The 27944-nt window shown below is 48.7% G+C and overlaps 1 protein-coding gene across 5 annotated transcripts; it reads right to left on the bottom strand.

The window, feature by feature from the left end:
* Positions 1–678: 678 nt before the first annotated feature.
* USP30 (ubiquitin specific peptidase 30) lies at positions 679–27710 on the bottom strand. 5 transcript variants are annotated; one of them, XM_043557830.1, is made up of 14 exons: positions 27469–27657; positions 23727–23836; positions 22431–22613; positions 17489–17592; positions 13776–13874; positions 12921–12966; positions 11610–11704; positions 5638–5697; positions 5064–5150; positions 4367–4447; positions 4052–4271; positions 1785–1905; positions 1393–1430; positions 1153–1227 (listed from the first exon to the last, which is right to left on the bottom strand). In XM_043557830.1, the coding sequence occupies exons 1-14, from the start codon at positions 27549–27551 to the stop codon at positions 1202–1204; spliced, it is 1353 nt and encodes a 450-aa protein (XP_043413765.1). In that variant the 5' UTR covers positions 27552–27657; the 3' UTR covers positions 1153–1201. The 5 variants fall into 5 exon arrangements, with proteins under 5 accessions (XP_043413761.1, XP_043413764.1, XP_043413763.1 ...); XM_043557826.1 differs by lacking the exon at positions 1393–1430 and having other exon boundaries at positions 679–1227; positions 27469–27710; XM_043557829.1 differs by having other exon boundaries at positions 679–1430.
* Positions 27711–27944: the final 234 nt, after the last annotated feature.

Genomic DNA, 27944 nt, shown 5'->3' with positions numbered 1-27944 from the left:
CAAACCAAGGCTAGGACTGTCCTTTTACACAGCCCCCAGCTCCACCTGTAAACCTCAGGAGCTCTGCATGGGCCACGGAGTTAGGAACCACCGTCCAGAGTGGAGCTTTGTCCAGAGCAGAGGAGGCGCAGATGCCAGCACGGAGGCGGCCGCGTCCCGGCTATTCGCGCAGTTTTAGGACGTACCGTCATCCCGTCTCTGGGGCACGGGAAGCAGAGAGTTAAGAGCGACCCGGGAGTTCACTCACAACTGACCGAGCAGTGAAAGAATTTCCCCTGGGGGCAGATCTGGCAGGTGCGCTTTTACTACATATAAAGAATCCAAAGATTAAAAAAGACCCACAGAAAGAGGAGGTGGGTGTTCTTGAGGCGTCTCGTAACTGTCCTGTTGCCATCCGTTGAGAAACTTGGAAGGAACAGAGCTTTCCAAAAGTTGTTTATAGGACTCTTGGACAACGTATATTTTCCCAAATGGACGTGCTACAAGAGCAATCGAAAGGGAAAGGCACTTTTTCTTCTAAATTGTTGCCTTTAACAATTTCACCAATTCTCGTGAACGATTTTTATGGGCCTGCTTATTAAAAATAAAAGATCTGGGCTGAAACCAATCGGAGGATTAGACAAAGTCACCTCCCCTCTGAGAACACCTAATGTGGCCGAATATAAAAAAGGTGGCTTCCAGAGTTGGATTTCTTTTAATTAGCAGGTGAGTAAAAAGACGTTCTACACAGAATGAATGCTGTCCCAGCACAAGGACACCGACACCGTCCGGTGCGCACCATTCAGGGAGCCTGATCTGGTTTGAACTGGGGCCACTGGCTCCTGCGTGGAGCCTGCTCTTAGAACACACCAGAAGGCTGAGGACTCTAGTGGGGCCTCTTGCGTGCACACACACAGTCTGATTTTGCCTTGTTCCTGGCCCGGGTGGACAGTGCCACGGCTCTAGCTCCGGAGCCGGGGTGGTCATTCCTCCGACCTGTACTCCCGGCCCTGGTGCTGCATCTTGGAAAGGACGCGCTCGTAAAACAGCAGGTAAGCGCTGGAGGACAGCACCTCCTGCAGGCTCGCCTTGCGGACGGTGTCATCGGAGATCCACAGCCACTGGTTGCTGGTGGACAGAGGGTTCTTGGCCGAAGGAGGGGAGCGTCGGTAAGTCACGAAGTGTCCTGAGTGCATGTCTCCATGGTGGACGACAACCGCCATCAGCCGGAAGAGGTACGTGGAGGAACTGAATGGGAGGAACGGATGCCAGTGGTTTACCGATACGAAAAAGGGTTTCGGGCAAAAACAAAAAGTAAAAGAATCCTAGATGTTCAGTGACGGGGGACTGATTCGACGGTACATCCGTACAAGTGATTACTACACAGCCATGACAATAGGGACTGATACTTACTGGCATGGGAAGATGCCCATTCCGTGAGTGTATGTACCCTGTGTGTAAGCACACGTACAACTTTAGAGCGGAAGGCTTTAGGGATTTAACTGCTCATCTCTACGTGGTATCCTGAGAAATTTGAAATCTCCTTCTTCATACTCTATACAGACATTCACACGTGTATACACAGAAGACATATATTTAAATTCTACGTACTTTTAGAATTCTTATTTTTAAAGTGATTTCCGTTTTGGACGAAAATAGGAATGCATAATAGTGAAATCACACCTTAAGATGAAAGAAAAACGTCCCTCCACATTGGCATTCATTTCTGTGCTAAGCTAATTTTGGAAACCAAGAGAAACAGCAGCGACAACGGATGAAGAATGTGCCCCTAAAGAGTGGCTCACCTGTAGTCAGGAACAACTGGGAGGGGGAAGGGCATTGGGGCTGGCAGGGTAGGCAATAAAGATGGGGAGCAGGCGCCATTCATAAAAATTTGTGTTTTCGGACCCCCTGGCTGATTCAAAACTGCAAGAGAAAAAGGCCCAAGGCAATTACAAGTCGCAGTAGCTGTGGGTAAACAAAACATGGCTTCGATTACCTTGAGCTTAACTCCCCAGCAATGCTACAAAGAAAAATAACCAAGTATTTCATTTTGTGTGATGTTGATTGATAAAATGTCCTTTTTGTCCTTGACTGTTTAATCCCAAGTAGAAAACGTGTGTCCGGCTCCTGGTCTGCTGTTCACTTTGAGAGCTCTGCGAACCTTAAAGACTCCTATCCCTGATCCCTGTTTGCTAAAGACGCGCCAGAGTTAAGCTGTAGCTAATTTACTGACATTTCCCGAGCTTTCTCAACCTGGACGCTACTGACTCGTGGGCCGGATAATTCTTGGTTGTGGCGGGGGCTGTCCTGCGTGTGGCAGGATGTTTCTTGGCACCCCTGGCCTCTATCCACCAGATGCCAGTAACACCTGTCTCCCATTTGTGGCAACCAAAGACGTTACCAGCTACTGCCCAAAGTCTCCTGAGGGACAAAATTCCCTGGTGAGAACCACCGATCTAAACATTCTCTCTTCTTTAGTTGCCAGCTTCTAAAGAATACCAACGTGTAACAGCGTTAATAAATGTTTATGGATGCAGGTAAAATAATGAAGGAGATGCTGATGTCTTTTTTCCTTTCATGGGTCATTTTTGGGGGCCTGTAAGTACCAAGCCAGTCACTGTGGGTCATATGGTGGCCATAGCCAGCATGCTGTGACGACTAGCAGACCTGCACCCCGTCCCCTGCTCCCCCCAGGAAAGGAAGAACCCAGAGTGAGGCAGCCCTTGATTTAAAACAGAAGCTAAGGGGCACCTGGGTGGCTCAGTCGGTTGGGCGTTCGACTTCGGCTCAGGTCATGATCTTGCGGCTTGTGGGTTTGAGCCCCACGTCGGGCTCTGTGCTGACAGCTCAGAGCCTGGAGCCTGCTTCGGATTCTGTGTCTCCCTCTCTCTCTGCCTCTCCCCCCGCTCAAGCTCTGTCTCTCTCGAAAATAAACATTAAGAAAAAAATTTTTCAAACAGCGGCTAAGACTGAGCCCTCTTCCCACTACAGCTGCTTCTGACATTCATCTATTGATCAACTGAGAAAAGGCAAAATACAGTCTCCCTGTGAATCATGTCCTGCCAGGCCACACAACTATGGATGCAAGAAAGAATAAAAGCAGTAAAGGACGCTGAGTCAGGAGCATCTGGGGTGCGGGGAAGATAGCCCTCTGGCTTGACTGGGAGCAAATGTGGGGGCTGAGTGTGGGCTCAGAGCCCTTTGAGTCTATGGGTTTTCCTCATCTATTTAATTCTAAAGAGCTCAATGTGTTAGATAAGATAGCTTTTAAAAACTCCCCAACACTGGGGCAGCTGCGTAGCTCAGTCGGTTAAGTTCCCAGCTCTTGATTTCCACCCGGGTCATGATTCATAGTTTCATGAGTTCAAGCCCCGCGTGAGCTCTGCGCTGAGGATATGGAGCCCACTCGGGATTCTCTCTCTCTCTCCCTGCCCCTCCCCCACATGCATTCTGTCTCTCTCAAAGTAAAACAAATTTAAAAACCTGCCCATCACTACCTCTGGTTCTCTCCCAATGGACTAACGCTTGCCCTCCGACCAGTCATTTCACCTCCTGGGGCCTCCGATTTTCCCCTCAGCAGGGCTGAGGGTCCCAAGAGCTACCTGCGGTACTGGGGCCCGACTCCATTATTCATCTCTGGTGAGGACAGCAGTGGAACTAGATCAATAAGGAATTCAGTAACGAAGAAGTCAGTGATCATTAGCCAGGACCCTCCCTCCCTCCCCGCGTCACCCGTATAAACGAGATGACCATACTGGGGGAAGAAATTCACTGGACTGCTCAGAGCCAACGAGCATTCAGTCAAAAGACCAGAAGGCGATGTTAAGGTTGTCTTCCCAAATTTTTTCAACTATGATTTATCGTTTTTAAAACCATACATCTCATTACTATGGACGTTTGCCCTCTTTTAAAGGGATCTTCCCCCTCACACTCCCAGTGCTGCCGTTCTCAGGTATTTAAGCCACCACCGGACAAGCTCCCTCGCGGCACAAGGGCCCCATAAGGTGGTGACACCAAATCCCTTTTCTCTGTGCCGCACGTTCCGCGCGTCGGCTCCTGGGGCACGCACCTGATCTGGGGGCGGCCGGCCCGTCCTGCAGGTCGAGCGAGGGCCCCGCGCTCTCGCCGGGTTTAGGGCTGTGCTGCCCGGGTCTGTGCCCCAGGAGGTGGTACTTGTAGATGTCCATCATCAGGAACTCATTGAACTGCACGTGCTCATGGCGCTTCAGGGGCGTGCCGTGGCTGGACCAGCTCAGCCGCTGCAGGTGGATGCACAGACACTGAGGGAGCTGCGGGCGAGAGAAACCGAGGCAGCAGGCTGTCGGGGGCGCGACCCGGCGGGTCCCTGAGAGCTAGGCCGACAAGGTGTGTGGCATGGGCTCACCTTCCCTAGTTTCAGCTGCTTGACAAAGGTGGTCCTCTGGTGTTCCACCTTATCCCCATCCAACGTCCCTTTGGCTTCGATCTGAAATGAAAGAAACCTCTCTGCAGAATTTCTTGTAACGCAATTTCTTGTAACGCAACATCTGTGGCAAGCCGCAGGGCCGGCCGGTGTTCCGCCTGGATTCAGCTGGCGCCCGACTTTGACCCTGCTGAAGGAGCTCAGCCCCCCAGTTAATCGTGACCTGTTGTCAGTTTTAGTCGTCAAGCGACAGTGACAGAGGGGGCAAGAGAAGTGAGGCAGCAACGCTAGAACTCTGACGTGGGCACGTCGCCTGTTCTGTGTCTTCAAAAATTCTGCTCCACACGGTTCCTCTTCTTCAGAGGATGAAACACAAATGCTTATGGGAGTCGGGCAGGGCAGGTAAGCGTCAGTACAGCAGGGCGTGAGACAAGGGAGCTGGGGGGGGCGGGGCATATGTCCTGTCTCAAAGCACAGCAGAGTCTTCCTGTAAACATTCTGTGGATGAAGTAAAACTCATCCAGAAAAGAGGTTTGGTCCATGGGCTACTGATTTCCCAGCCGAGTTACATGACTGTGGCTAAAACGACCATCCGGGCACAGTCAGAAGAGCTCGCCGTGAGAGGCGCTCTATCAGGACACACAGGCCTAGGGGGTGACACTGGGGCTTAGGGCCATACCTGCGTACAGTTGTCACATACGACGTCCCGCACTGATTCTGATGAGATAAAGTGGTGAAGGCAGTGGTCCAGGGTCAGTGGATGCCCCTGAAGCACCAGAAAACAAAATTCACGATTACAACTTAAAAGAGAGCTATACTGAAACTCTTAACAGATGGCAGTGTCATCCCAGAGCTTTATTTGCTTTTATGGCCAATAAAGCTTCACAGATACTACTGGACATTCCCTGAGCAAAGTGGAGCTCAAGGCACCCTAGGCCTGCTCCTACGAGCTATTACGTAACATTGTAGAAACTTAAGGACTTCTACACTGTTTTAGATATCTTTGCATTTGAGAGTAACACGTGTATGTACACTCAAAAAAGCCAAAATTCCTGCAGCCAGAGAAAAAACCGTCCACTTTCTTCTCCCCCCACATCGGGCCACGGTACCACACACGACAACTAAGACAGGTTCAGCCAACCAGGCGTCTGAGTAACGCACAGCACCTCAGCTACACAAAAACGCCTCAAAGCCCCTTCAGACCTCAATGTCTCCAAGATAGACGCCAAATAAACCATCGCGCAAATACGTACCCATGTGGCAGCTGGAATACTCAGTGAAAGGCTATCGAAGGTATCGAATCGAACGGGACTCTGAAACAAACAGTGCAGAAAATCCAGAAAGGATGCAGGTTCAAGTCAAAGCTTTACAGATGGGAAGACACATGCCTATGAAACAGTTTAATATTTAGATGCCCAACATTTCCATAATGGAACACAGTGTACTTACCCAGAAGCAAATTCTAGGACAAACAACCTTGTCAACATAACGGGCACAGTAATACCGAAGCACAGCTTGTAAGGTAACTACAGAACATACCTGACCCAGCAATGTAGGGATTTTATCCTCAGGAAATAACCCTGGACAAAACTACAAGGATGTCCATCACAGCATTATTTAAATTGGCACAATGTGAATAACTGAAGTTTCTAGGGAATGATTAAATAAATTACACCATGTCCACATTAAAAACAGTATAGAAGAGGGGCGCCTGGGTGGCGCAGTCGGTTAAGCGTCCGACTTCAGCCAGGTCACGATCTCGCGGTCCGTGAGTTCGAGCCCTGCGTCGGGCTCTGGGCTGATGGCTCGGAGCCTGGAGCCTGTTTCCGATTCTGTGTCTCCCTCTCTCTCTGCCCTCCCCCGTTCATGCTCTGTCTTTCTCTGTCCCAAAAAAAATAAATAAACGTTGAAAAAAAAAATTAAAAAAAAAAACAGTATAGAAGAATCGTATGAGTATACAGAAAGATGTGCCTGTTATAGTATTAGTTGCAAAAAAAAAAACAAAAACAAAAAACCAGATGATAAAATAGGGTAAGAGTTCCTGCTTTTGGTGATGACAGAGTAGCTTGGCTAGACTAGCTGTCCTGAGATAACGCATATAAATGCTGGACCAAAACAAAACACGGCAACTGGAGAGCTACCGTCAACGCTTGGGAAAACAGGAACTCCGTGGGGAGATTTCCACTGTGTGACTTGTTGCCCGGGGGTGCTCCCCAGTCTCGCAGTTCAGTGTGGAGTGGAAAAAAGCAGCAGTCTTACAGGATGGAGGTATCAGAGGACTGAGTTCAGGGCTGGTAAAGAGGCTGGAGGAAATCCCAGAAAGAGGACAGCCACAGAGAGGAGGAACCCCCAGATCAATGTATAAACCCTGCCCAATTCCAAGGCAGGCACACGCCCGTGTGCACACCCACACCAGACATGCGGGCAAACTCCAGGGGCCTGGCAAAAAGCAGAAGCTAGAAGCTGAAAACACTCAGCAGAGATTTTGCTGCCCGATGTGGGGAAGACAGTTGGGCTTTGAGCTCAGCCAAGTTAACTGTACGCCAGAAGAGAATGCATTTTTTAGAGAAACGTAACAGAATCCAAAGTCTCTACTACGATGTTAATTAATATGCAATAAGAAATGACTAGACATACACTACGAAGAAAGAAGAAAATGTGAGCCGTGGTGAAGGACCCTTCGGATTGACCTGGATACTGAAATGAGCACAAGGACCTTAGCAAGAACTATGACAAATATGCTCAAGGACACAGAGGAGAGAGTTATTTAGTCCTGGTGGAGGACAAACGGGCAGTCTCGGTAGATATCCAGCAACTATGAAGAACTAAAAAGAAATTATACAACCAAGAGCACAGTAACCAAAATGAAAACTTTGCTGGACAAGCACACAAATGGCGATGGAGAGGAGTCTGTGAACTTGAAGACAAGTAAACAGAAATTATCCCATCTAAGGGACATGGAGGAAAGAGGCTGAAGAAAAGCGAACCAAGCCTCAGTGAGCTGTGGAACAGTACCACGCAAAGCAACAAGCAGAGAAAGGGGCATAAAATTTGGGGGGAAATTAATGGCAAAAAATATGTACAAGTTTGGTGAAAGACATGGACAGATACATGAAATTCAGCAAATTCCAAGCAAATACAAAGAAAACCATACCTGGGCACAGCATGGACAAACTGCTGAAACTCAAAAATAAAGAGAAAACCTTGTAAGCAGGCAGAGAAAAAAAAATGATACTGTACCTACAGGAGAACGGTATGAATCATGCCGACTGTGCATTAGAAAAACTGGAGGCCAGAAGACCACAGAACAATGTCTTCAAAGTGGTGAACTGCAAGGAAACAAGGCATGCGTGGGGGCCGCCCCTTCCACAGCTTGGAGGTAGGGGGTGGCAGGAGAGAGAATGGAGGGTGGAATTCGCGAGAAGAGATTGGGCCCTGGCTCTACCCGTCTGTGAGGCTGGGGCACGGCTCATGTCCTCAGGGGGCTCTGACTGGCAGGGTGGAGGGCATTCGGTGGGGAAGACGGGTGGGAGCTCAAATAGCAGCCTACGATGGTTCCACTCCGCCCCCCAAGGGATGATGTCACTCCCATGAATCCACTTCCGGGCCTATCTTTCTGCTTCAAAGGCTTACTCAGTTATTCTTTGCCTGATGCTCAAGTGTAATCTGTAGACTGCTTCTAACACCACAGGTGGCCGTGGCGGGATCAGAAGGGGCGGGCAGGAAGAGTGGGGAGCAAGGAGAGAGAAGGAGGACTCTGTTATCTAGAACAATTACTGGAAATTCACCAGCTACAGCAGGAGAGCCCAAGGTAAAGCTGTGAGGTTCCTTCTGTCCCTGTTAGTTGCTCAAGAAGTAATGCGTTTTCTTTTTTTTTTCTTGTTTAATGTGTATTTATTTTTGAGAGAGAGTGCAGGAGAGGGGCAGAGAGAGAAAGGGACAGAAGATCCGAAGCAGGCTCCGTGCTGACAGCAGCGAGCCTGATGCGGGGCTGGAACCCATGAGCTGCGAGATCATGACCTGAGCTGAAATTGGACGCTCAACCTACTGAGCCACCCAGGCGCCCCAGTAATGCGCTTTTCGGAGCTCATCAGCAAGGCACAGAGAGACGCCACGGTAACGCCTCCTTGAAGGCCTTTCTTCCCCTACAACTCTTCACCTAGACCTTCCCCTTTTCCCTTCCTTTCCCTGGCATTGTAAAACAGCAAGTCAACTGTGGGAGGTATCTGGACACAAGGGTTTTCCTGCACCGTAAGCGGATGCGAGGCAATCCTTCGTGCCCTGCCCAGCTGGTCTTCCCTTCCACAGACTGAGATGACTTTTGTGGTCATCCATGTCCTAATGAGACACCATGGCTGGAAACAGACGTGCCGAATTAGTTCAGTCAAAAAAGCAAACAAATCAAATCAAAGCAAACCAAAACAACAGCAACCCTGAATCTGTTATCTAACAAAACTATTCTCAAAAAGAAAAAAAAAAGGCAAAATGGAAGCCTTTTCATGTAAATGAAAACTAAATAAACTTGTTGCCAATAGACCTAAGAAATGTTAAAGGAATCTTTTTAGGCTGAAGGGGAAAAACATCAAATGGACTTGCGGCTACAGAAAGGACCAAAGAACACTGAGAATGGTAAATAGAAAACATTTCTTCAAAAACTTCTTTTAAACACATAAACTGCTTAAAGCAAAAATTATGACATTATCGTGGAGTTTGTAATATGTAGACGTAATATATATGACAAAAATACTACAGAAAAGGGGGTAATAGAACTCTACTTTTGTAGGTTTCCTGTATTTTACAGGGAGTATATTAACTCTAAATACACCAGGATACATGAAAATTGCATGATGTAATCACACACACACACACACACACACACACACACACCCCCAATGTAAAAAAGTAGAGCTAAAAAGCCAATGGAGGAATTACAATGGAATACTCAGAAGTATTCAATTAACCCAAAGGAAGGCAGGAAAGGAAGCACAGAGGAACAAAAAAATTCTATGAGACAAACAGTAAACAAACGGTAAACTAACAGACTTAAGTCCAACCACATACTTACGTTTCAACATAAATGGACTAAGCACACTAATCAAAAGGCAAATTGTCAAACTGAACCCAATTATATGCTGTCTACAAAAGCTACACTTCAAATACAAAGGCAAAAATTAGCTCAAAAATAAGAGAATAGAGGGGCGTCTGGGTGGCTCAGTCGGTTGAGTGTCCAACTTCGGCTCAGGTCATGATCTGGAGGTCCGTGAGTTCGAGCCCCACGTTGGGCTCTGTGCTGACAGCTCAGAGCCCGGAGCCCGCTTCAGATTCTGTGTCTCCCTCTCTCCGCCCCTCCCCCACTCATGCTCTGTCTCTCTCTGTCAAAAATAAATAAACTTAAAAAAAATAAGAGGATAGAAAGATAGATAGATAAATTAGAGAACAAAAAGAGATATCCTATAGAAACACTAGTTAGAAACTAATGGGACGAAATAGACTATTAAAACAAGGAGGCTTACCAAAGATATAGAAGGACATTTTATCAGGAAAGTAAGAGTCAACTCATCATAACAGCCCATATGTATATACCTAATAGCAAAGCCTCACAAGAAATTCTACGAAAATAAAACTAAAGAAAGAAAGAAAAACATGGGAATGCAAGCTGGTGCAGCCACTCTGGAAAACAGTATGGAGGGTCCTCAAAAAAACTAAAACAGACCTACCCTACGACCCAGCAATTGCACTACTAGGCATTGATCGAAGGGATACAGGTGTGCTGTTTCGAAGGGACACATGCACCCCCATGTTTATAGCAGCGCTATCGACAATAGCCAAAGTATGGAAAGAGCCCAAATGTCCATCGAGGGATGAATGCATAAAGAAGATGTGGTATATATACACAATGGAGTATTCCTCGGCAAACAAAAGAATGAAATCTTGCCATTTGCAACTATGTGGATGGAACTGGAGGGTATTATGCTAAGTGAAATTAGTCAGTCAGAGAAAGACAAAAGTCATATGACTTCACTCATATGAGGACTTTAAGAGACAAAAGAGATGAACATAAGGGAAGGGAAACAAAAATAATATAAAAACAGGGAAGGGGACAAAACAGAAGAGACTCATAAATATGGAAAACAAACAGAGGGTTACTGGAGGGGGGGGGCGGATGGGCTAAACAGGTAAAGGGCATTAAGGAATCTACTCCTGAAATCATTGTTGCACTATATGCTAACTAATTTGGATGTAAATGAAAACAAGTCAAATTAAACAAAAGACAGTAAAAAAAGAAAGAAAGAAAAACAGATAATTCTAGCAAATAATTAAGGAAGAAACAATACCAAGCTTAACCAAAGTCCTTCAGGAAACAGGAGGAAGGAACACTTCCCAGCTTATTTTATGAGTATAGTATAATCCTCATAACAAAACCTGACAAAAGACATTACAAGAAACCGTAAGACCAATATTCCTCACGAACACAGACACTAATCTCCTTTAGATAATATTAGCAAACCAAACCCGGTAATATATGTAAAAGAATACATCACAGTAAAGCGAGGTTTATTCTGGAAACACAAGGCTGGTTTAACATTAGAAAAATCAGTCACTGCAACTCACCATATTAAGAGAATAAAAGAAAAACATGATGCTGAGTGAAAGAAGCTAGTCACAAAGGACCACATATGGTACGATTCCGTGTATATGAAATGTCCAGAAGAGGCAAATCTATAGAGACAGAAGTAGGTCAGTGGTCGCCAGGGGCTACAAGTGTGGGGGAGATGGAGAGAAACTGCTAACGGGTACGGGCGTTTTGGGCGGGGGTTGAAAACATCCTAAAATGGATCAAGGTGCTAATTACGCAATTCTCCATTTTTGTATTTATGTCGGAAATTTTCCAAATAAAAAGTTATTTTAAAACATCAAAGCAAAAAAACAAAACAAAACAACCCCCAAGCAAGAGAATCTATTGTGTCTACCATCCGTAGAGACCCAGCCTTGAGACTCGAATTCCTGCCAATCCACAATGGGTCTGCCATTAGTGCAGAAAATGCCCCTGAGGGTCAAAGGACAGGTTGACACTGACTAAAGGGAGGCGGTCAGTCCACTATGTGTGCAGAGCCCAGGCGATCACAAATGCCATATACCAATGTCAGTCCATTCTCCAGATGCTTCACGAATCTTAACTTGAAAGAAAACCATAGAAAATATCAAGTTCTGCTACTGTAATTACCTGGTGCTCACAGTGTTTGCAGACCATGTTGCTCGTAAGTCTTCCGTGGAAGGGATGCTGGGATTTCCAGTGATTGGACGTGGGGTGAGGTGACCCTGGAACACAGAACACGTCTGGATATGCCACCTCCAGCCCCTTGGTACCAACCTCAAAATTCACCCTCCTTTTCAGTACGTGGTAGGAACTCCCCTCTTTAGAAAAAAACGTTCCTGGAAGGTAAACTGAAATAGCTTTCCTTACTGACTTCCATCAAAAAAAAAAAAACCAACCCCTTCCCTTTCACAGGAGAACTGATACAGGTCCTTAAATGTGGTTTCCGTATAATGGGTACAGCCACATTTAAAAAAGGAATTTGTGGGGCGCCTGGGTGGCGTAGTCGGTTAAGCGTCCGACTTCAGCCAGGTCACGATCTCGCGGTCCGGGAGTTCGAGCCCCGCGTCGGGCTCTGGGCTGACGGCTCAGAGCCTGGAGCCTGTTTCCGATTCTGTGTCTCCCTCTCTCTCTGCCCCTCCCCCGTTCATGCTGTCTCTCTCTGTCCCAAAATAAATAAATAAATGTTGAAAAAAAAAATAATCATGGTTTATAAAATGTTTGCAATGTCCAAAGATGGATACCACAAGGCAACATTCCAGAAAGTGAGATAAACGTCTGAAAGCCATCAGAATAAGCAAGTTCTGAAAAGCTGGGATTTTTTTTTGATAGGATGGGAGTTAGAGCAATAAAGAGCGTGGTGTGCTAGTCAGAAAACACACACCCTAGACTCGGGCAACCCTGGGCTGGGTCCCAGCTGTGTCACCTCATCTCTGTGAGCCTCGTTAAGATGCTGCAGCCGCTGGCACCCAGTCTTGGGCTCAAAAGCTAATCGTTATTATTACTACTGATGCACAAAGGAATCAGTTTGTCTTATTGTCCCCCCTCTTGAGTTTAGGTCTTAAGAAAACAATTCCTTCTAAGGAGGACTGTGATCGTTTGCTGCGGACATGACAGTTTCAGCTTTATTAAGTTCCTCGAGTGAGATCAAGGCCAAGAAGGTAGAAAGAAAACCCTTGTCTGAGGTGGAAACAGGTCCGTTACTTTTGTTCGGAGCGGGAAACCAAGCAAGGCCCTGGTGTGCGGGGAACGATTCAAGATGGTCCGAACGAACAATGGAAAGCTGTTCCCAAAACACAAGCTCCTTTGCAAGTACGCACAGTTCAAGCTGGATTGGATGTCACCAGAAAAAAAAACCAAACAATTTTTCTTAAACAACAACTCATTGTCACATCTCAAAAGTACCCATCTTCTGTGTTACAGTTCAAGGGGAAGGATTACCTCTCGTACGGCAGGTTATTTGTTTAGGAGTTATCTCTGGCTGCTGCTGTAGGGAAAAAAGAAGAAGGAAAACAGACTGAAAAACCCAGCCGCAATCCCTTCTACACCCTCACGCGGCTCCTGAAGCTTACAAGCTTCTCTGCTGATGGCGCCACTTAAACCCGACTTTTAACAAGAGATCCTAAAAGTAGCCCTGGTGATCCTCTCTGGTTGGTGACTGTACCCAATCATCAAATGCAATCAAAACACACTTCCTCTCTCTGGAATATTCCCTCCCATCCCTTTGCTAGTTAACTTTTACCAACTCCCTAATATCTATAGTGTTCTAGGGAAATGAGGATTCATTTAGCATTCCTATGGCTCCTTGTTCCCTAGATTAGATGGGGGGCAAGGGGGAAGAAATACCTTTTCTTCTCAAAGCCAATACAAATCGTAGTGATGAATCATTTTAAAGAGGCTTGGTACCCTAACCAAAGTCACCAATTGCAAAGTTTACAGCTTAAGACAATCCCCCCAGCCCCACTCCCACTAGTAATTTTTATTGAGACTTTTTTTTTTTTGACAGAGAGAGACAGAGTGTGCGCATATGCACGCACGGAGGGAGGGGCAGAGGGAGAAAGAGCATCCCAAACAGGGCCCAAGCCCAGCACAGTGCCCGATGCGGGGCTCGGTCCCACAACCGTGAGACCGTGACCTCAGCCGACACCAAGAGCCGGATGCTTAACCGACTGAGCCACCCAGGCGCCCCGAGACTTACTGGGGAGTTGAAAGTGGTGCAAAGATTACACTTGTGCTCCCTATACCTATTAAATATGCACGAACCACACACACGTATTGAGAGGATTAACGACTTACCTCCAGGGAGTGCACATCAAACAAATGTGTGACCCGGGGCTGCCGGTCCCGCTCATCTTCCAAGGACGAGGTAATGACGTGGAATAACTCGTGGGCATCCTGTCACAGGGCAAAGCTGCCTCAGAGAGGCCCGAGGAGGCTGGGGCCGCATCAGAACCGCCCTGCGTGGACCACCAGGCACACCTGCAGCCGCTGGGGCAGAATCTGCCCCCCACCTTCTCCAGGTTCAGCCCATCGACAGCTACCTCCCCGACACTTTCCCCGTAAAGGCCCTTCGACTAAGGGGCCCAAGGGGAGAGAGAAGGAAAGCAAGCTTGGGGCACAGGGCTGCCTTCACCCCTGCCACCTCCCAGCCTGTCTCAGCTTTGTCAACATGGCCCTGACCTCCGCCCCGCCTACTTTTGTTGTGGTGGTGGTAAAACAAACACATCGCATAAACGTTACGGCTTTAACCATTTTGAAGCGTACAGTTCCATAGGGTTAGGTACGTCCACACGGCGTGTCACCGCCACCACGGCCCATTCTCCGAACCGTCCCAGCTTCCCCAACTGAAACTCTGTTCCAGTCAAATATCAACTCCCAGCCCCTTCCTCCCTGGGCCTGGGCACCCACCATTCCACTCTCGGTCTCTCAAAATCTGGCCACTCTCAGAAACTCACAGAAGGAATCACACAGTATTTGTCCTTCTGTGACCGGCTTGCTACACTCAGCACAATGTCCTCAAGGCCCGTCCACGCTATAGCCCGGCTCACAATTTCCTTCCTTGTTTCCCATCTCAGGCCTGTCCTTTGCACTCCAGCCTGAGCGGCCGGCCCACATCTTCACACAGGGCCCCTTCTCATCCTTCACGTTTCTGCCGGAAAGGCACCTGCGCAAGGAGACCCTCCCTCGAGGACTCTCCCCGACTCACCCCCTCCCCCCCCCCCCCCCCCCCCCCCGCCGGTGCAGCGGGTCCTCTACCCGAGACACAGCCCGAATCCCAGAGGACTCTGCCTCCCCTGCCCCAACCCTCTCTGCCTCCCTGCCTCTGAGGCAGGCCATCCCCGGCCCGGACACCTGCTCTGGCCTCTCCACTTCCCTCTCTGCTCCCTCTGCCCGGCTCCGGTCCCTCGGGTACAGCACGTGCCGTTCACACATAAATCAGGTCACGGCGGGTGCCTATAAAGCCTCCAGTGGTCCCGCCACTGCACACCGAGTAGAAACCCCCCTCCGGCCCAGGGCACTGGGGGCCCCGCGCAACCCGCCCCCTGCCACCATCTGAGCGCCCTCCCCTCCGCGGCTCTGCTGCGGCCGGCCCCAGCCACACCGACCTCCCTGTCCTTCCCAAACACCGCAGCCTCGAGGCTTTCGCCCCACACCCAGGCTCTTCACAGGACTCACTTCGTTTCAGACTTCAGGTCCCAGCAAAAAAGTCCCAGACTTCAGGACCCAGACTTCGGGTCTCCAGAAGAGTCTTCTCTACCTGAAGGAGTCCCCCCACTGCTCTTCTCTCCCCGCCAGCTCCAAGCCCCTGACACTTGCACGGTCACTGTCACGTTGGCGTGCTCATCTTGTGGTTAGCACATTTTGAAATGACCTCTTTACTGTCCACAGAAACCTGCAAGCCATGTTTGCCGCTACAACCCCAGGCCCCCCACAAGCCCTGCCTGAGGCAGGCATTCGATAGGTATTTGTTGCAGGGGACGAACCACTGGATTCTACGCCTGAAATCATCATTGCGCTACATGCTAACTAACTTGGATGTAAACTTAAAAAAAAATAAATATTTGTTGCACATATAAATGAAGCCCCTCCTAGGCTATGAATGGCCGTGATGGAGAGTGATGGAGGTACAAAGCTAAAAGGCAAGGCCCTCGAAGGACGCACAACCCAGGGGTGGACGTGGCAGCCTGGCTATTTATCGAGTGACGCTGCCGCAGCCTGAAAGGGACCAGCTTTTCCAGGGCAGCTCACAGACAAGGCGTCTGGACCAACCCTTGAAGCTGGAGCAGGGGTTCGCCAGAGGGAAAAATCTCAAGACAAGATGCCGTCAGACCCAACCCTATCGTGTCTGTGAGCCACGGAGCTCCTCGGCCTCGAGGAAAGGAAGGTATCGCAGACGGGGGCGGGGCTTCGGCAGGCACTTTAGCACCAGCTGGGCTCCAGCCCTGGCTCTGCCACTCGGAGAGCCGTGTGACTTCGGGCAAGCCACCCTGTTCCTCCGAACCTCGGTGTTCTCATCCGCAAGATGGGGACAGTGACCGTGAGTCCTGACGGGGCCGTTGTGAGGATTAAATCAGAGAACTCAACGGAGGCACACTGGCCCAACACAGCTGCCACAGCCCTGGCTCTAGACCCTGAAGAGTGGTTGACGGTGCGAGTCTGCTGCTGACCGACTAGGTCCGTAAAGCGGAGATGCGGACAAGGCCCTGGGCCAGTAGCTCCGGCTGCCTCCAGAGGGCAAGAAGCTGGCGGCCAGCCATGCTTGCCTCTTTCCCGTGCACAGCGCAGCACCACGTGGCTCAGTGACTGCTACCTGCGGAAGCTGCTGGAAATACATCCAAGGAGTAACGGGGACTGCAGTCAAGCAGTCCCTGACAGACAAGCACAACTTAGCAAAGGTATCCGATGTCCCTGGGACTACATCTCAGCCATTCTCTCGGGTTAGAGAGAGGAAAATGCAGCTAAGTCGTGCCAGTTACCAGAGGAGGATTTAGTAAGAATTTTCTAAATGGAGAAACGTTTCAACGTACAAGGGATTCGTCGAGATGCGTTGTAAGGAAGTAGAAAGAACGTCAACACCCGGTTTACAAAGTAATGCCCGTGCAGCTTCAGACTGAAGTGGAAACAGAGGTAGTCTTTAAAAACAAGGGGGGCTGGGAAGCCTTCCCCCCTCACTTTTCAGCGTTTTTAAACGCATTTCACTCCCGTCCCACCCTTGTGAGGACTCACGGGCTGTCTCCCATTTCTCGGGTCTATTATCTGGATGGTGGAGGCAGAAGCCGCCCACACAAAGCTGGTCCCGAGACCGTCCTAGAAAGGTAGCCAGGGAGGCCGTACCAGCACATCACCGGAAGCTAAACACCCTGTCCCTACAACTTAACTCTCGGCTTCGGTCTCAGACTCACCGTCGGCAATAGCAGCGGTCTGAGGGGGTGGGGTGTGGTCAGGACCAAAACAGGCAGTGACCCTGCAGTTGTGGGAAAGGGAGTACGAGTGGCTGGAAGAAGGCCCTGGGGGTGCATATGACAGCTGCTCAAGGTCTGGGGCTACTTCAATTCATCTAGCCTCTAAAAACGGATTTCTTCTTAAAAATGGGGGTGTGGTTCAAAAAAGCCCCTCTAAGCCCCAAAGGTAAAGCCACCCGCCTCTCTCTGGAAGATCCAGGTGGCCCTGGGATCCAATGACGTGCAAAGTCACTCCAGAACAAAAAGAGGTTCGCTCTTTGGCAATGAGGTGTTCCTGCCCTATCCTGCTAACCTTTCCACCCAACGGGTAAGAAACAAACAAAAACCGTTGCATTTCTCCTCTGATCGCGAGAATGGGAACAGAACTTGCGATCCGGTCCCAGAATACTAAGGCAGGCTAGAATGCCACAGAAATGTACACTCAGGCCAGGCGAGCGCAAGGTCAATACTGGCATTTTTTCTTCATGCCTTAGCAACGAGGCTACTTTTCAGCCGTCATCGCGAGCTCAGGCCCCAGCGCATTAGTGGGCAGAATGGGAGGTTCACCTGTTCTTCAAATGAAGAGATCTGCCATCTGTACATTCTTAAGACATCCAACAAGCAGCTCGCATCTAAGACCTCATCGTCAGTAACTTCTTGGCAGGACAAAGCTGGAAACCAAAAAGGTAACGCCATTAGTAAATTCACTAGCCTCACAACAAGCCAGGAAACCTGTCCCGCACAACATATCAAAGCTAATTAAGCCTCTCGCTGTAAAATCCACCTTGAGTTATAGTTCTTTCATTATTCCTCTTTGTAGCCTCAACCACTGCACAGAGGGCTGTTAGGCACTGCGTATTTGCTGAAGGAATGTGATCTTTCATGAGGCTATAGCATTTACATGAAGTAATCGATTTCGGCTATTTGAATTATCGTCATCGATATAAATTGCTGCGAGATTCCTCCTGAATGAAATGATTTTAACTCACAACTCTGAGGGCGGGAGGCCCTCAAGACTTCATCTAGTCCAACCCACACTCAGTGCTTAACCCCCTCGCCCCACCCCACCCAACAGGACTCTCTCTGGGGCCACGGGGCCTCTGCTAGTATCTGTCTGCACTGGAGTTTCTGATTATCACGGGACAAGCTCTACGGGGCAGCATGAAAGGGTCTGCTGAGTAGTTCACTTTTCAGTCATATGTAAAACCAAGCCTAACAAACAAAAATGAACGTGTGACAGGCTCACGAGTCTATACTGTCATCACAGCTAGATCAAGGGTTGGCAAGCTGTTTCTGTAACATGTCCGACGGTAGGCGTCTTAGGCTCTGTGGGCTCTGCCGAGACTACTCAACGCTGCTACTGTGGCACCAAGGCAGCCAGACCGCAAGTAAGTGGGCATGGCTGTTTGAATAAAACTTTATTTGCAAAAACAGGCCGCGGAGCAGACCTGACCCACGGGCCAGAGTTTGCAGACTCCTGATCCTGACGGCCCCCTTCCGTCGCATGCCTCGCCGGCCCAGCGCTGCTAGACAGAGTGTGGGAGATAAAAATACAGGGGCCCGCCACCTCTGTTCAGTTTCCCGAGTTCAACTACCTCCAGACCGACTAAGCCAGCCCGTTGCTTCTCTTTAATTTGCAGTTGGTAAACTGGAGAGAGTCCTTTGGACACCTCGGGCTCTGACTCAGGAGCCTGAATGTGGTGGGGACTTTGGGGGGGGGGGGTAGCCTGTGGAGAAGCAGCAGCCCGGGGAGCCAGTGCTAAGTCCCGAGGCTCCCCTTAGCACTGAGGACCCTGGTGTCACATCTTTACCCTCCAGAACAAAGGGCGCCCATTAGGACAGCAAACGAACCTTCTTCTTCCTCTTACGCCCCTCAAGCAGCCTGTGTGGTAGCTTTTTTCCTCTCAAGGAAAATTTTAATGTCTCCTTTAGCCTAATTTTGCTTAAAATCCCACGAGGTGATTTAGCAATATCTACTAATTTTTATGTCCTATGATTCATGTCCTAGCAGTCTGACTTTCTCAGGATCTACTGCAGGCAAACACAGGCCCGTGTGCACTAGGGGCACGTACAAGACCATTCGCTGGGGCCCTTCTATGACCACAAGGCACCGGAATCCAACAGCTAAGTAAACTGAGGTATCCTGACGTTCTGGATACTGCACAATTGTGAAAGTGAATGAGGTTTGCAAATCACATATCTGATAAGGGACTGATATCCAGAACGTGTTAAAAGCTCGCCAAACTCAACAACAACAAAAACACAGACAACCCAATTCAAAAACGGACAAGGGACTTGAGTAGACATTTATAAAAAACAAAACAAAACAAAACAAAACGATCAAAACAACTATACAAATGGCCACACAAAAACTTACGCGCAACATCACTTATCAGTAGGGAAATGCAGATCAAAACCACAATGAGAAATCACTTCACAGCCATTATGGCTACTATCAAAAAGACAGACGATAACGAGCGTGAGCGAGGAGGTGGAGAACTGGAACCCTCTGCACACCTGTTGGTGTGAATGCAAACTGGTGCAGCTGCTCTGGAAAACGGCATAGTGATTCCTCAAAACATTAAACAGAATGACCATTTGGTGCAGCAATCCCACTTGGAGGTATACAACCAAAACAATAAAAAGCAGGGACACGAGTAGGTAGGTATCTGCACACCCGCGTTCACAGCAGCATCATTCACAAAAGCCAAAGGTGGAAACAACCCACATGTCCCTTGACTTATGAATGGATAAACAAAATGTGGTATGTACATACAATGGAGCATTATTCATCTTTAGCCTTAAAAAGGAACAGAATTCTGACACCTGCTACCACACGGATGAACTTCAAGGACGCTGTGCTGAGTGAAACAAGCCGGACACACAAGGACAAATATTCTATGACTCCACTTCTATGAGATACAGAGTCAAACTCAGAGACAGGGAGTAAAATACTGGTTTCCAGGGTCTGGGGACAGAGGAGAATGGGAAGTCACTACCTAACGGATACAGAATTTCGATAGGGGATGATGGAAAAGTTCTGGTGATGAAGAGGGGTATGGTTGCAGAGCAATGTGAATGTACTCAGTGCCACATAAATGTGCACTTAAAAACGGTTAAGATGGTAAATTTTATGTTATGGGTATCTTGCCGCAATTTTTAAAAACTGGGCAACGGAGGGGCGCCTGGGTGGCTTAGTCTGTTAAGCATCCGACTCTTGATTTTGGCTCAAGTCACGATCTTGCGGTTTGCAGGTTCGAGCCCCACCTTGGCCCCCACGCTGGCAGTGCAGCCTGCTTGGGATTCTCCCAAAAACAAAAAACCGGGCAATGGAAATGAGTGGGCAATTCACAGACGACAGAAGACCAATAAACTCACAAAAGAGAAAAAAAATGAAGGAGGTAAAGCTATATGTGGGGACATGGACATTTCTCCAATATGTATTATATTATTTGCTTCGGAAAAACATAAATGAGACAATATATTATTTTTGTGGGTACTTAAAAACATATTTCAACGCATAGAAAACAGCCTGGAAGGATACACTTAGATTTTACTTTGGGAAGAAAGAAGGGGAACAGGATTGGGGCAGTGATAAAGGGAACCATGGCCTTATGTAATGGCTTAATTTTCTACAAGGAGAATTTATTCATGCATTACTTGTGTAATTAAAAATTACCTCTAAAAACCAAAATAAAAAGTCACTGAGAAGCAGACACAGAGAGGGGAGAACAGACTGAGGTGGAGTGGCCCTGCACGGCTCTGGCTCCCAGCACAGCATCACGCGTGTGAAAAGGGGAGACCGGAGGTCACGCTAGGACGGCTCCTGAACCTGCGTTATACTGCCTGTAGGGACATTTCAGCTTTTCACTCTGGAATGGTATTTATTTTTAACAGGGTAGTAGAAGATTTTTTTTAAATTTTTTTATTTATGTTTATTTTTGAAAGAGACAGAGAGAGACAGAGCGTGAGCGGGGGAGGGGCAGAGAGAGAGAGAGAGAGAGAGAGAGAGAGAGAGAGAGAGAGAGGGAGACACAGAATCCGAAGCAGGCTCCAGGCTCTGAGCTGTCAAAACACAGCCCAACGTGGGGCTCGAACCCATGAACCGTGAGATCGTGACCTGAGCCGAAGTGGGACGCTCAACCGACTGAGGCACCCAGGCACCCCTAGAAGAAATTATTTTCAAACTGCCTGTTACACAGAACAGTAGAACTCGCTTTCCGTGTCAGGCTGGGCTCGCCGGGGAAAACACCCCAGTGAAGCAACAATGAGCTGTTTTTTAAATCCATTTTCTTCCCGACTGTGAGAGTAAGCTGTAGAAATATGGTTGTTTTGTTTTCTCTTAATGTTCCCAAACTGTCAATTGCACAAGACCAAAACGGCCTGTCCGGCCTTTATCTGTGGACATTTTTGCTTTGCTGAAGTCAAATTACATCGTATTTTGAACACTGCTCTTTTTAAACTCGGTATTATAGCCTATGCCTCTCCCAAATTAAAAAAAAAATACAACACAACACTTTATAAAGATGATTCATAACGGCTACGTAATATTTCGTTGACTGCTTAATCATTCTGCTGCTGGACATTGACATTTTCTACCCCCTGCCCTCCTCTGTAACAAGGTGTTGGGAGATCTTTGTACATACAATAGCATTTCCCAAATCGTGTTCTGTGGAATGTCCTTGGGAGGTCAACAGATGTTATGGGAGGAAAAACTAGTTCTACAGTCAAAAGAACTGGCCTAAAAATGAAGTTGGACTGGTGATTTCCTTTACCAATACAACCTTTACCAAGACTGTTATATATGTGACTTCCCAAGCTCGGGGTTGCTGTTTAGCCATTCCTAAACTGGCTTGCTCTCAGAATTCCATTTCAGGCTAGTGCAAATCACGGTCGGCAGAATTATTAGGTCAAATGGAACCGGGCATTTTGCAAGCTATCACTGTGTGGTTCCAAGCTGCTTTCCAGAAAGTCTGCCCTACGTTACACCACCACCAGCACATGTGAACACGTCACCCATCAGAACTGTGGATAGTTCAGTCTTTGCTGACAAGCAAAACGACGATAACCCCTCCGGTATGCTATCTGTATTTCTCTGATGATGGCCACGTTGAATATTTGAGGGTCTGTTAGATACACTGTGAACCCGCATACAATCTGTACTATTTCTTCTGCGAATTACCTTACCTCTTAGGCTAAGACACTTCTTTTCTTTAAACTTGAATAAACCAGAGTACTTCTCACAATCAAAATGCTTAAGTGGCAGTGGATGTATTTTCCTCCCGAAAAAAGCTATTAATAAGCTGACGATAATTTAAAAATAAATGGCTACATCTTTAATTAAAAAAATAGCTGTTTGTATCTACTGGACCCTTCGTGTTTTGTTTGTTTGTTTTCCATAAAGATCTGTACGATCTTTTTTCACACAAAGGCTATTAACCCTTCGCCTGTCGCCTGGGCTGCTGCTTTCAAAACGCACACAATCCCCTTTAAATTCCCAGTTAGATACCTTTGAGGAGGTGCAACAAGGTTAAGGATAAATACTGGTGTGGGGGGGGCTCCTTCTGATCCCTGGTGTACTGGGTGGTAAACTCTTCCAGCCACTTGATGAAAGCGGGGCAGGCAGACAAGCCTTGCAGCAGGGAGTTCATGAAGCAGGTGTTCCCTAAGTTGACCAGCCCGGGCACCAGCCCTGAAAAAGTCGGGGGGAGAAGACAACAGCACATCACATGGGACCGGCTCTTTTTTCCTCTCCCATTTGGGAGCCAGAGTTTCTGCACTGTGGCCTGGAGTTTAAGATCCCAATCTCACAAAGTCCGTGCCCAGTGACATCGGGGGCCAGGCATTCGATCGGCGCCCAGGCCCGGTCCTAGTGTGGCTCCTTCAGGAGACTGTAAGCGACAGAAGGAGGTCCCCCGTCACGTGTTACATCCGAAGGCCGCCACGGTGTGTGGCACAGTTTGGTTTACGCTGAGTGTACGAAAACACTCAGTGACAACATCTCTCTCTTTCGCCCCTTTTCTCCCTCCTTTGATAAGAAAGCAACGTTTCTCAGAACAGAAGAAAACAACTGTTCTTTTGTTGCTCCCCAGGACAATGATCTTGTTCTCAGAATCAGTTCGAAAGACACCACCATAGCAACTGTGATCAGTCTTTCTGCAAAGAGATCAACAAAACCTGACATACGTCCCTCTTCTGCTGAAACTTTTTTAAGAAACTTTTTTTTAATGCAAAGTTCTCAAACGTGCACAAAAGAAGAGAGGATATATAACGGACTCTAATCAGAACCACCCCCAGATTTAACAAGGATCAACATTTTGTTCCATCTATCCCTTTTTTGGTTTGCTTGTTGTTGCTGACTTTTAATCAACACAGTGAGAGCAGCATTTACAAGAGGGGGTACTTCTTTAAGGAAAGAGAATTTTGTATTAAAGACACTAACTTGAAACGTTTACTCGTGACTAGCTGCGAGTCAGTGAACCCACAAACGCGTCACACAATGAGTCAGTTGTGGCACCGAACAACACAAGTACCATGTTAAGGAGAACAGCCACGTGAACTTTTTCATTACGGAGCACGTCTCAAACTCGAGACTGCAGAGGGGGTGAAACAGAAATCTTTTCACTACGGGGTCTGAAATAATGAGTCGTTAAAATGAACTTCTCTTTAAAAGAAAGTACTGTTCAGAAACCGAGGATACAAGAGAACAACAACAACAACAAAACCCTCCCTTTTTTGTACTGTTTTGGGACGGGAAGGGCTGGGGTCAAGTGCACAGACTAGGCTGCGATGACCTCATTCTTACCTTTTCTACGCTTCTTTCTTTCTGTAATGGGACCCCAAATCACATAGATCCCTGCGGCAAGGGCAGCAGCAAGTCCCCCTATAACACCCCAGTTCTTCATGACTTTGTATCTAAAAAAGAAAATAGGCTTACACTCTTCCCTCATCATGGACACAATACGTATGACTATAGACACAGGTGCACAGAAGTAACATTGCATCAAAATAACCCAGTGGCCCACCAAACACCTAACTTTCAAGTTGAAGTAATGATACTGTCAGGATTATGTCTCGAAAATCAGCACGTTCAGACGTCAGGATTTAAAACCGAAGTCAGAGCACAGAAGCCCCATCTCCCTCAGGGGGCGTGCCGAGGTTCTCCCCTTACTCTGCCTCCCACGCTGCTGTCACACCGGCCACCTCAGGACCTTTGCACTGCTCCTCCCTCTGCCTAGAATGCTCCCCCCTGCCGGATCACTGCATGGCTCTCTCTTACCTCCCCTTCATCTCTTTTTTTTTTTTTTTTTTTTTCATTTTTTTTAATGAAAAAAATTTATTTATTTTTTTACTGAAAAAAATATTTTTTAATGAAAAAAAAATATTTATTTTTGAGAGACACAGCGTGCAAGCGGGGAAGGGGCAGAGAGAGAGGGAGACAGAATCCGAAACAGGCTCTAGGCTCTGAGCTGTCAGCACAGAGCCTGACACCGGGCTCACGTGGAGCCGTGAGATCATGATGCGGGGCTCGAACTCAAGAGCCATGAGATCATGTCATCTGGGCCAAAGTGGGACACTTAGCCAACTGAGCCACCCAGGCGCCCCCCCTCCCCTTCACTTCTAACCAACAATTAGAACCTGTACTCCTGGTTCCTTTTACCCAGTTCCGCTTTTTCTTTTTACCACCTTCTAATATAACATTCACTCATTAACTAGGGCTATTGTCTGTCTCCCCCACTGATTCCAAGACCCCGTGGGCAGAGATCTTTGTCTCTTTTACTCACTGGCGTATCCCAAGTCTCTAGATCATGCCTGGCAACTCACAGGTTCCTAATAATATTTACTGAATGACTGGATACTGGAGAAAACATACAGAAATACTAAATAGGGAAGGGGCATACTATATATAGCATAACCGATCTACTAAACATTTACTAAATTAAAAATTTCTTAATTTGAGGCTTGGCTTAAACACTGAAGTTATTTTACTACAAACGAAGACATTTCAGCAATTTAAAACACTGTTTTTATGCAAAGTTATGTATTTCCACCAAATAAGACACACTGTGTGTGTATGTGTGTGTGTGTGTGTGTATACACATACATGCAACATATACTGGTATATATGTGTTAGATATGTGTACATATGTGTGTGTAATATACTCTTATGCCAATATTTGGCTCACGTGAACCTTGTTTTGAGCTCAGCTCAGTCAACATTAACTCAATGAGGAGTCACTAGTGATATGAGTAACTCTGCCTCCAACAACCAACACCTCCCTAAGGTCACAACTAATACGATACATAACTGATAACGGAATTCCAAATCGATCTTTGTTCTCCTAAGACAGAGTCCATAGAACATGCACAGAGCTGGGTTAAGAAAGGAGAGGTGCATTAATCTGGCTCAATTCTGGTTTGTCTATTCCTCAGGGCGCCATTCCACTTTCACAGCCTCAGTTCTGTTACCTGTGCAATGGACACAATCATGAGATCCAGCTCATGGAGTTCTCAGAATCAAACAAGCACTAGTACACAGGATGCAAAGTAAGGGCTCGGGGAGCCTGGGTGCCTCAGTCAGTTAAGCATCCAACTCTTGAGAGCAGCTCAGGTCGTGATCTCACGGTTGGGAGATCGAGCCCCGCGTCGGGACTCCGCGCTGAGCGTGGAGCCTGCTTGTGATTCTCTCTCCTTCTGCCCCTCCCACGCTCACGCGCTCTCTCTCAAAATAAGTAAATATTAAAAAAAAAAAAAAACAACAGAGGGCTTAATAAACGTTAGCTGCTACTATTAAGTATTATAATCTCAATTTCATTTGTGAAAGCTATTCTTGAATTTCTTAGCGCACTACTGTGCTGACTTCCACACAACAGGTGCGTTAATGAAACTGCCCTGAAAGGTTAAAAAGAACCATCACTGAAAGCATAAAAAAAGTTTTTTTTAAATGTTTATTGATTTTTGTGAGAGAGACTGAGCATGAGCAGAGGAGGGCAGAGAGAGAGACAGACACAGAATCCGAAGCAGGTCCCGGGCTCTGAGCTGTCAGGACAGAGCCAAAAGGGGGCTCGAACCCAGGAACGGTGAGATCATGACCAGAGCTGAAGTCGGCCGCTCAACCGACTGAGCCACCCGGGCGTCCCTAACCAAACACCAATATTTAGGGGTGCATACTCTATGCCAGGCACTGTGATGATCTTATCCCATCCTCAGAACAATCCCACAGAGGTAGGTTCTATTATCATCTCCATTTTCACGGATGAGGAAACCAAGAGACAAGCCAACTCCGTCAAAGTGAGAGAGGCCGCGTGGATCTGAGCGCATGCCCGTCGGGCTGCCGGGTCTGTGCTGGAAACCACAAACCTCATGCGGGAACCTGAAGGACAGAGCGTCAAAGGGATGGGAGCAGGGGCTTGCCCAGGTCCTCCGCAGGGTATGGACAAAAACCCCAGCACATGGTGACTCCGGAAACCCCATCGCCCTGCAAAATGACAACCCGAGGAGAGTAGTGGGGTCTGGGAGTAAAAAGACCTGTCTTCTCCCCCAGCTCTACTGTGAGGTCAGCTGTAGGCAAAGCCGACTCGGGGCCTGTTTGCCACCTGCAGAATGGGGGCACTGGACAGGACGGCCGCCGAGGGCTCTCAGCCCTGGGAGCTCCCTAAACCTGCTCCAGTTCCAGAGGAAGGAAGCTGAGATGAGCGGCAGGTCTCAGCCATTTAGGGTCAGGAATGGGGGTGCAGCGCTCAGCTCTCAAGCCTGGAGCCTGTGGGAGGATGCGTCAGAGAAGGGAAACAGGGACCCTGACACGATTGGGGGATCCATACTATTGGGGTTCCTAGCAGGAATGGGAGACCATACCAGGACTGGAAGCCTTCACAGGTTAAGGGGTGCTGATCGGTTCAGGGACTCTTGCAAGATAGAGATTCACTAATAAGATTGAGAATCAGCGATCCCTGGCTTAACTAGGCGGTGGGGAGTGGGGGGCAACAGGAATAGGGGTACTGCCCAAATCGAGGAAGACCCGGGGTGCTTTGCAGGGCGTGAGAGCACCGTGGCAGGATTGGGGAGCGCGGGCAGACCAGGAACTGACATGGCTGGGGAGTCTGGAAGGACTGGGGGTGCCCTGAAAGGATTAAGGGGTCCTGGGAGGCCTGCGAGGCCCTGAGAGGTCTGAGGGGCACTGGCAGAATTCGGGGCTTTGACGAGCCCGAGGGTGTCTGGAAGTTCTGGAGACAAGGACAGGATTGGAGGAGGCAGTGGCGGGCGGGGATGGGCGGGCAGGGCGCTGAGAGAATTTGGGGCGCTAGCAGAACTGGGGAGGGCTGACAGAATTGCGTTGCCGAACGACTGGAGGCCCTGGAGGCCCATCCCCCGTCCCGCCTCGGGGCCTGGGTCTCCTACCAAGCCTGACGCAGAAACCTCCAGAATGCTCGCTCCGGCCCCGGGGACCCTGCCAGGGCCGTGAAAAGGCCGCCACAGGCCCAGGCTGGGGACCCTGGCCCCGGCCTCTCCGGCCGCCCCCTCCCCGCCCCCCTCCCCCCCAGGCTCACCTGACGGCCGCCCCGGTCCGCAGGAAGCGCTGGATGGCCCTGTCGGCCGCGGTCATCGCCGCCTGAGCCCGGGAGCTCAGCATCGCGGCCGCGCGGGAGACCCGCCGCCGCGCCCCCCGCCGCCACCACCTCGCTGGACTGAGGGCTCCGAAGGCTCCCGAGGCGGCGGAACCCGCGGCCACAGTCCCAGCTCCTCCGGGGAAGGTAGGCCGGGGACCGGCTCCCCGGAGAACCGGAAGCAGCCGCCGCCGGAGAACAAGAGACGACGGACCATATCCTTGTTTTTCTTTTTCCCCGCTTAGCAACGCGCGCGGGCGTCGGTTACCGAGGGAGGCCCTGCGGCCCGCTTGGTTTTTCAAGTTTTGTTCGGGCTCCGTTCGTTTTACATACAGGCGTCCCACTTCCAGCCCCTGGGGTCATTTCACTTTTCTTCGTTATAAAGCGGGCAGCCCAGCCCGAAAGCGGGGATCAGGCCT

The sequence above is a fragment of the Prionailurus bengalensis genome, chromosome D3, assembly GCF_016509475.1.
Source record: "Prionailurus bengalensis isolate Pbe53 chromosome D3, Fcat_Pben_1.1_paternal_pri, whole genome shotgun sequence".
Classification (NCBI taxonomy): domain Eukaryota; kingdom Metazoa; phylum Chordata; class Mammalia; order Carnivora; family Felidae; genus Prionailurus; species Prionailurus bengalensis.
Note: the sequence above shows the minus strand (reverse complement) of the source record. Positions and strands in the feature narration are given on the sequence as shown.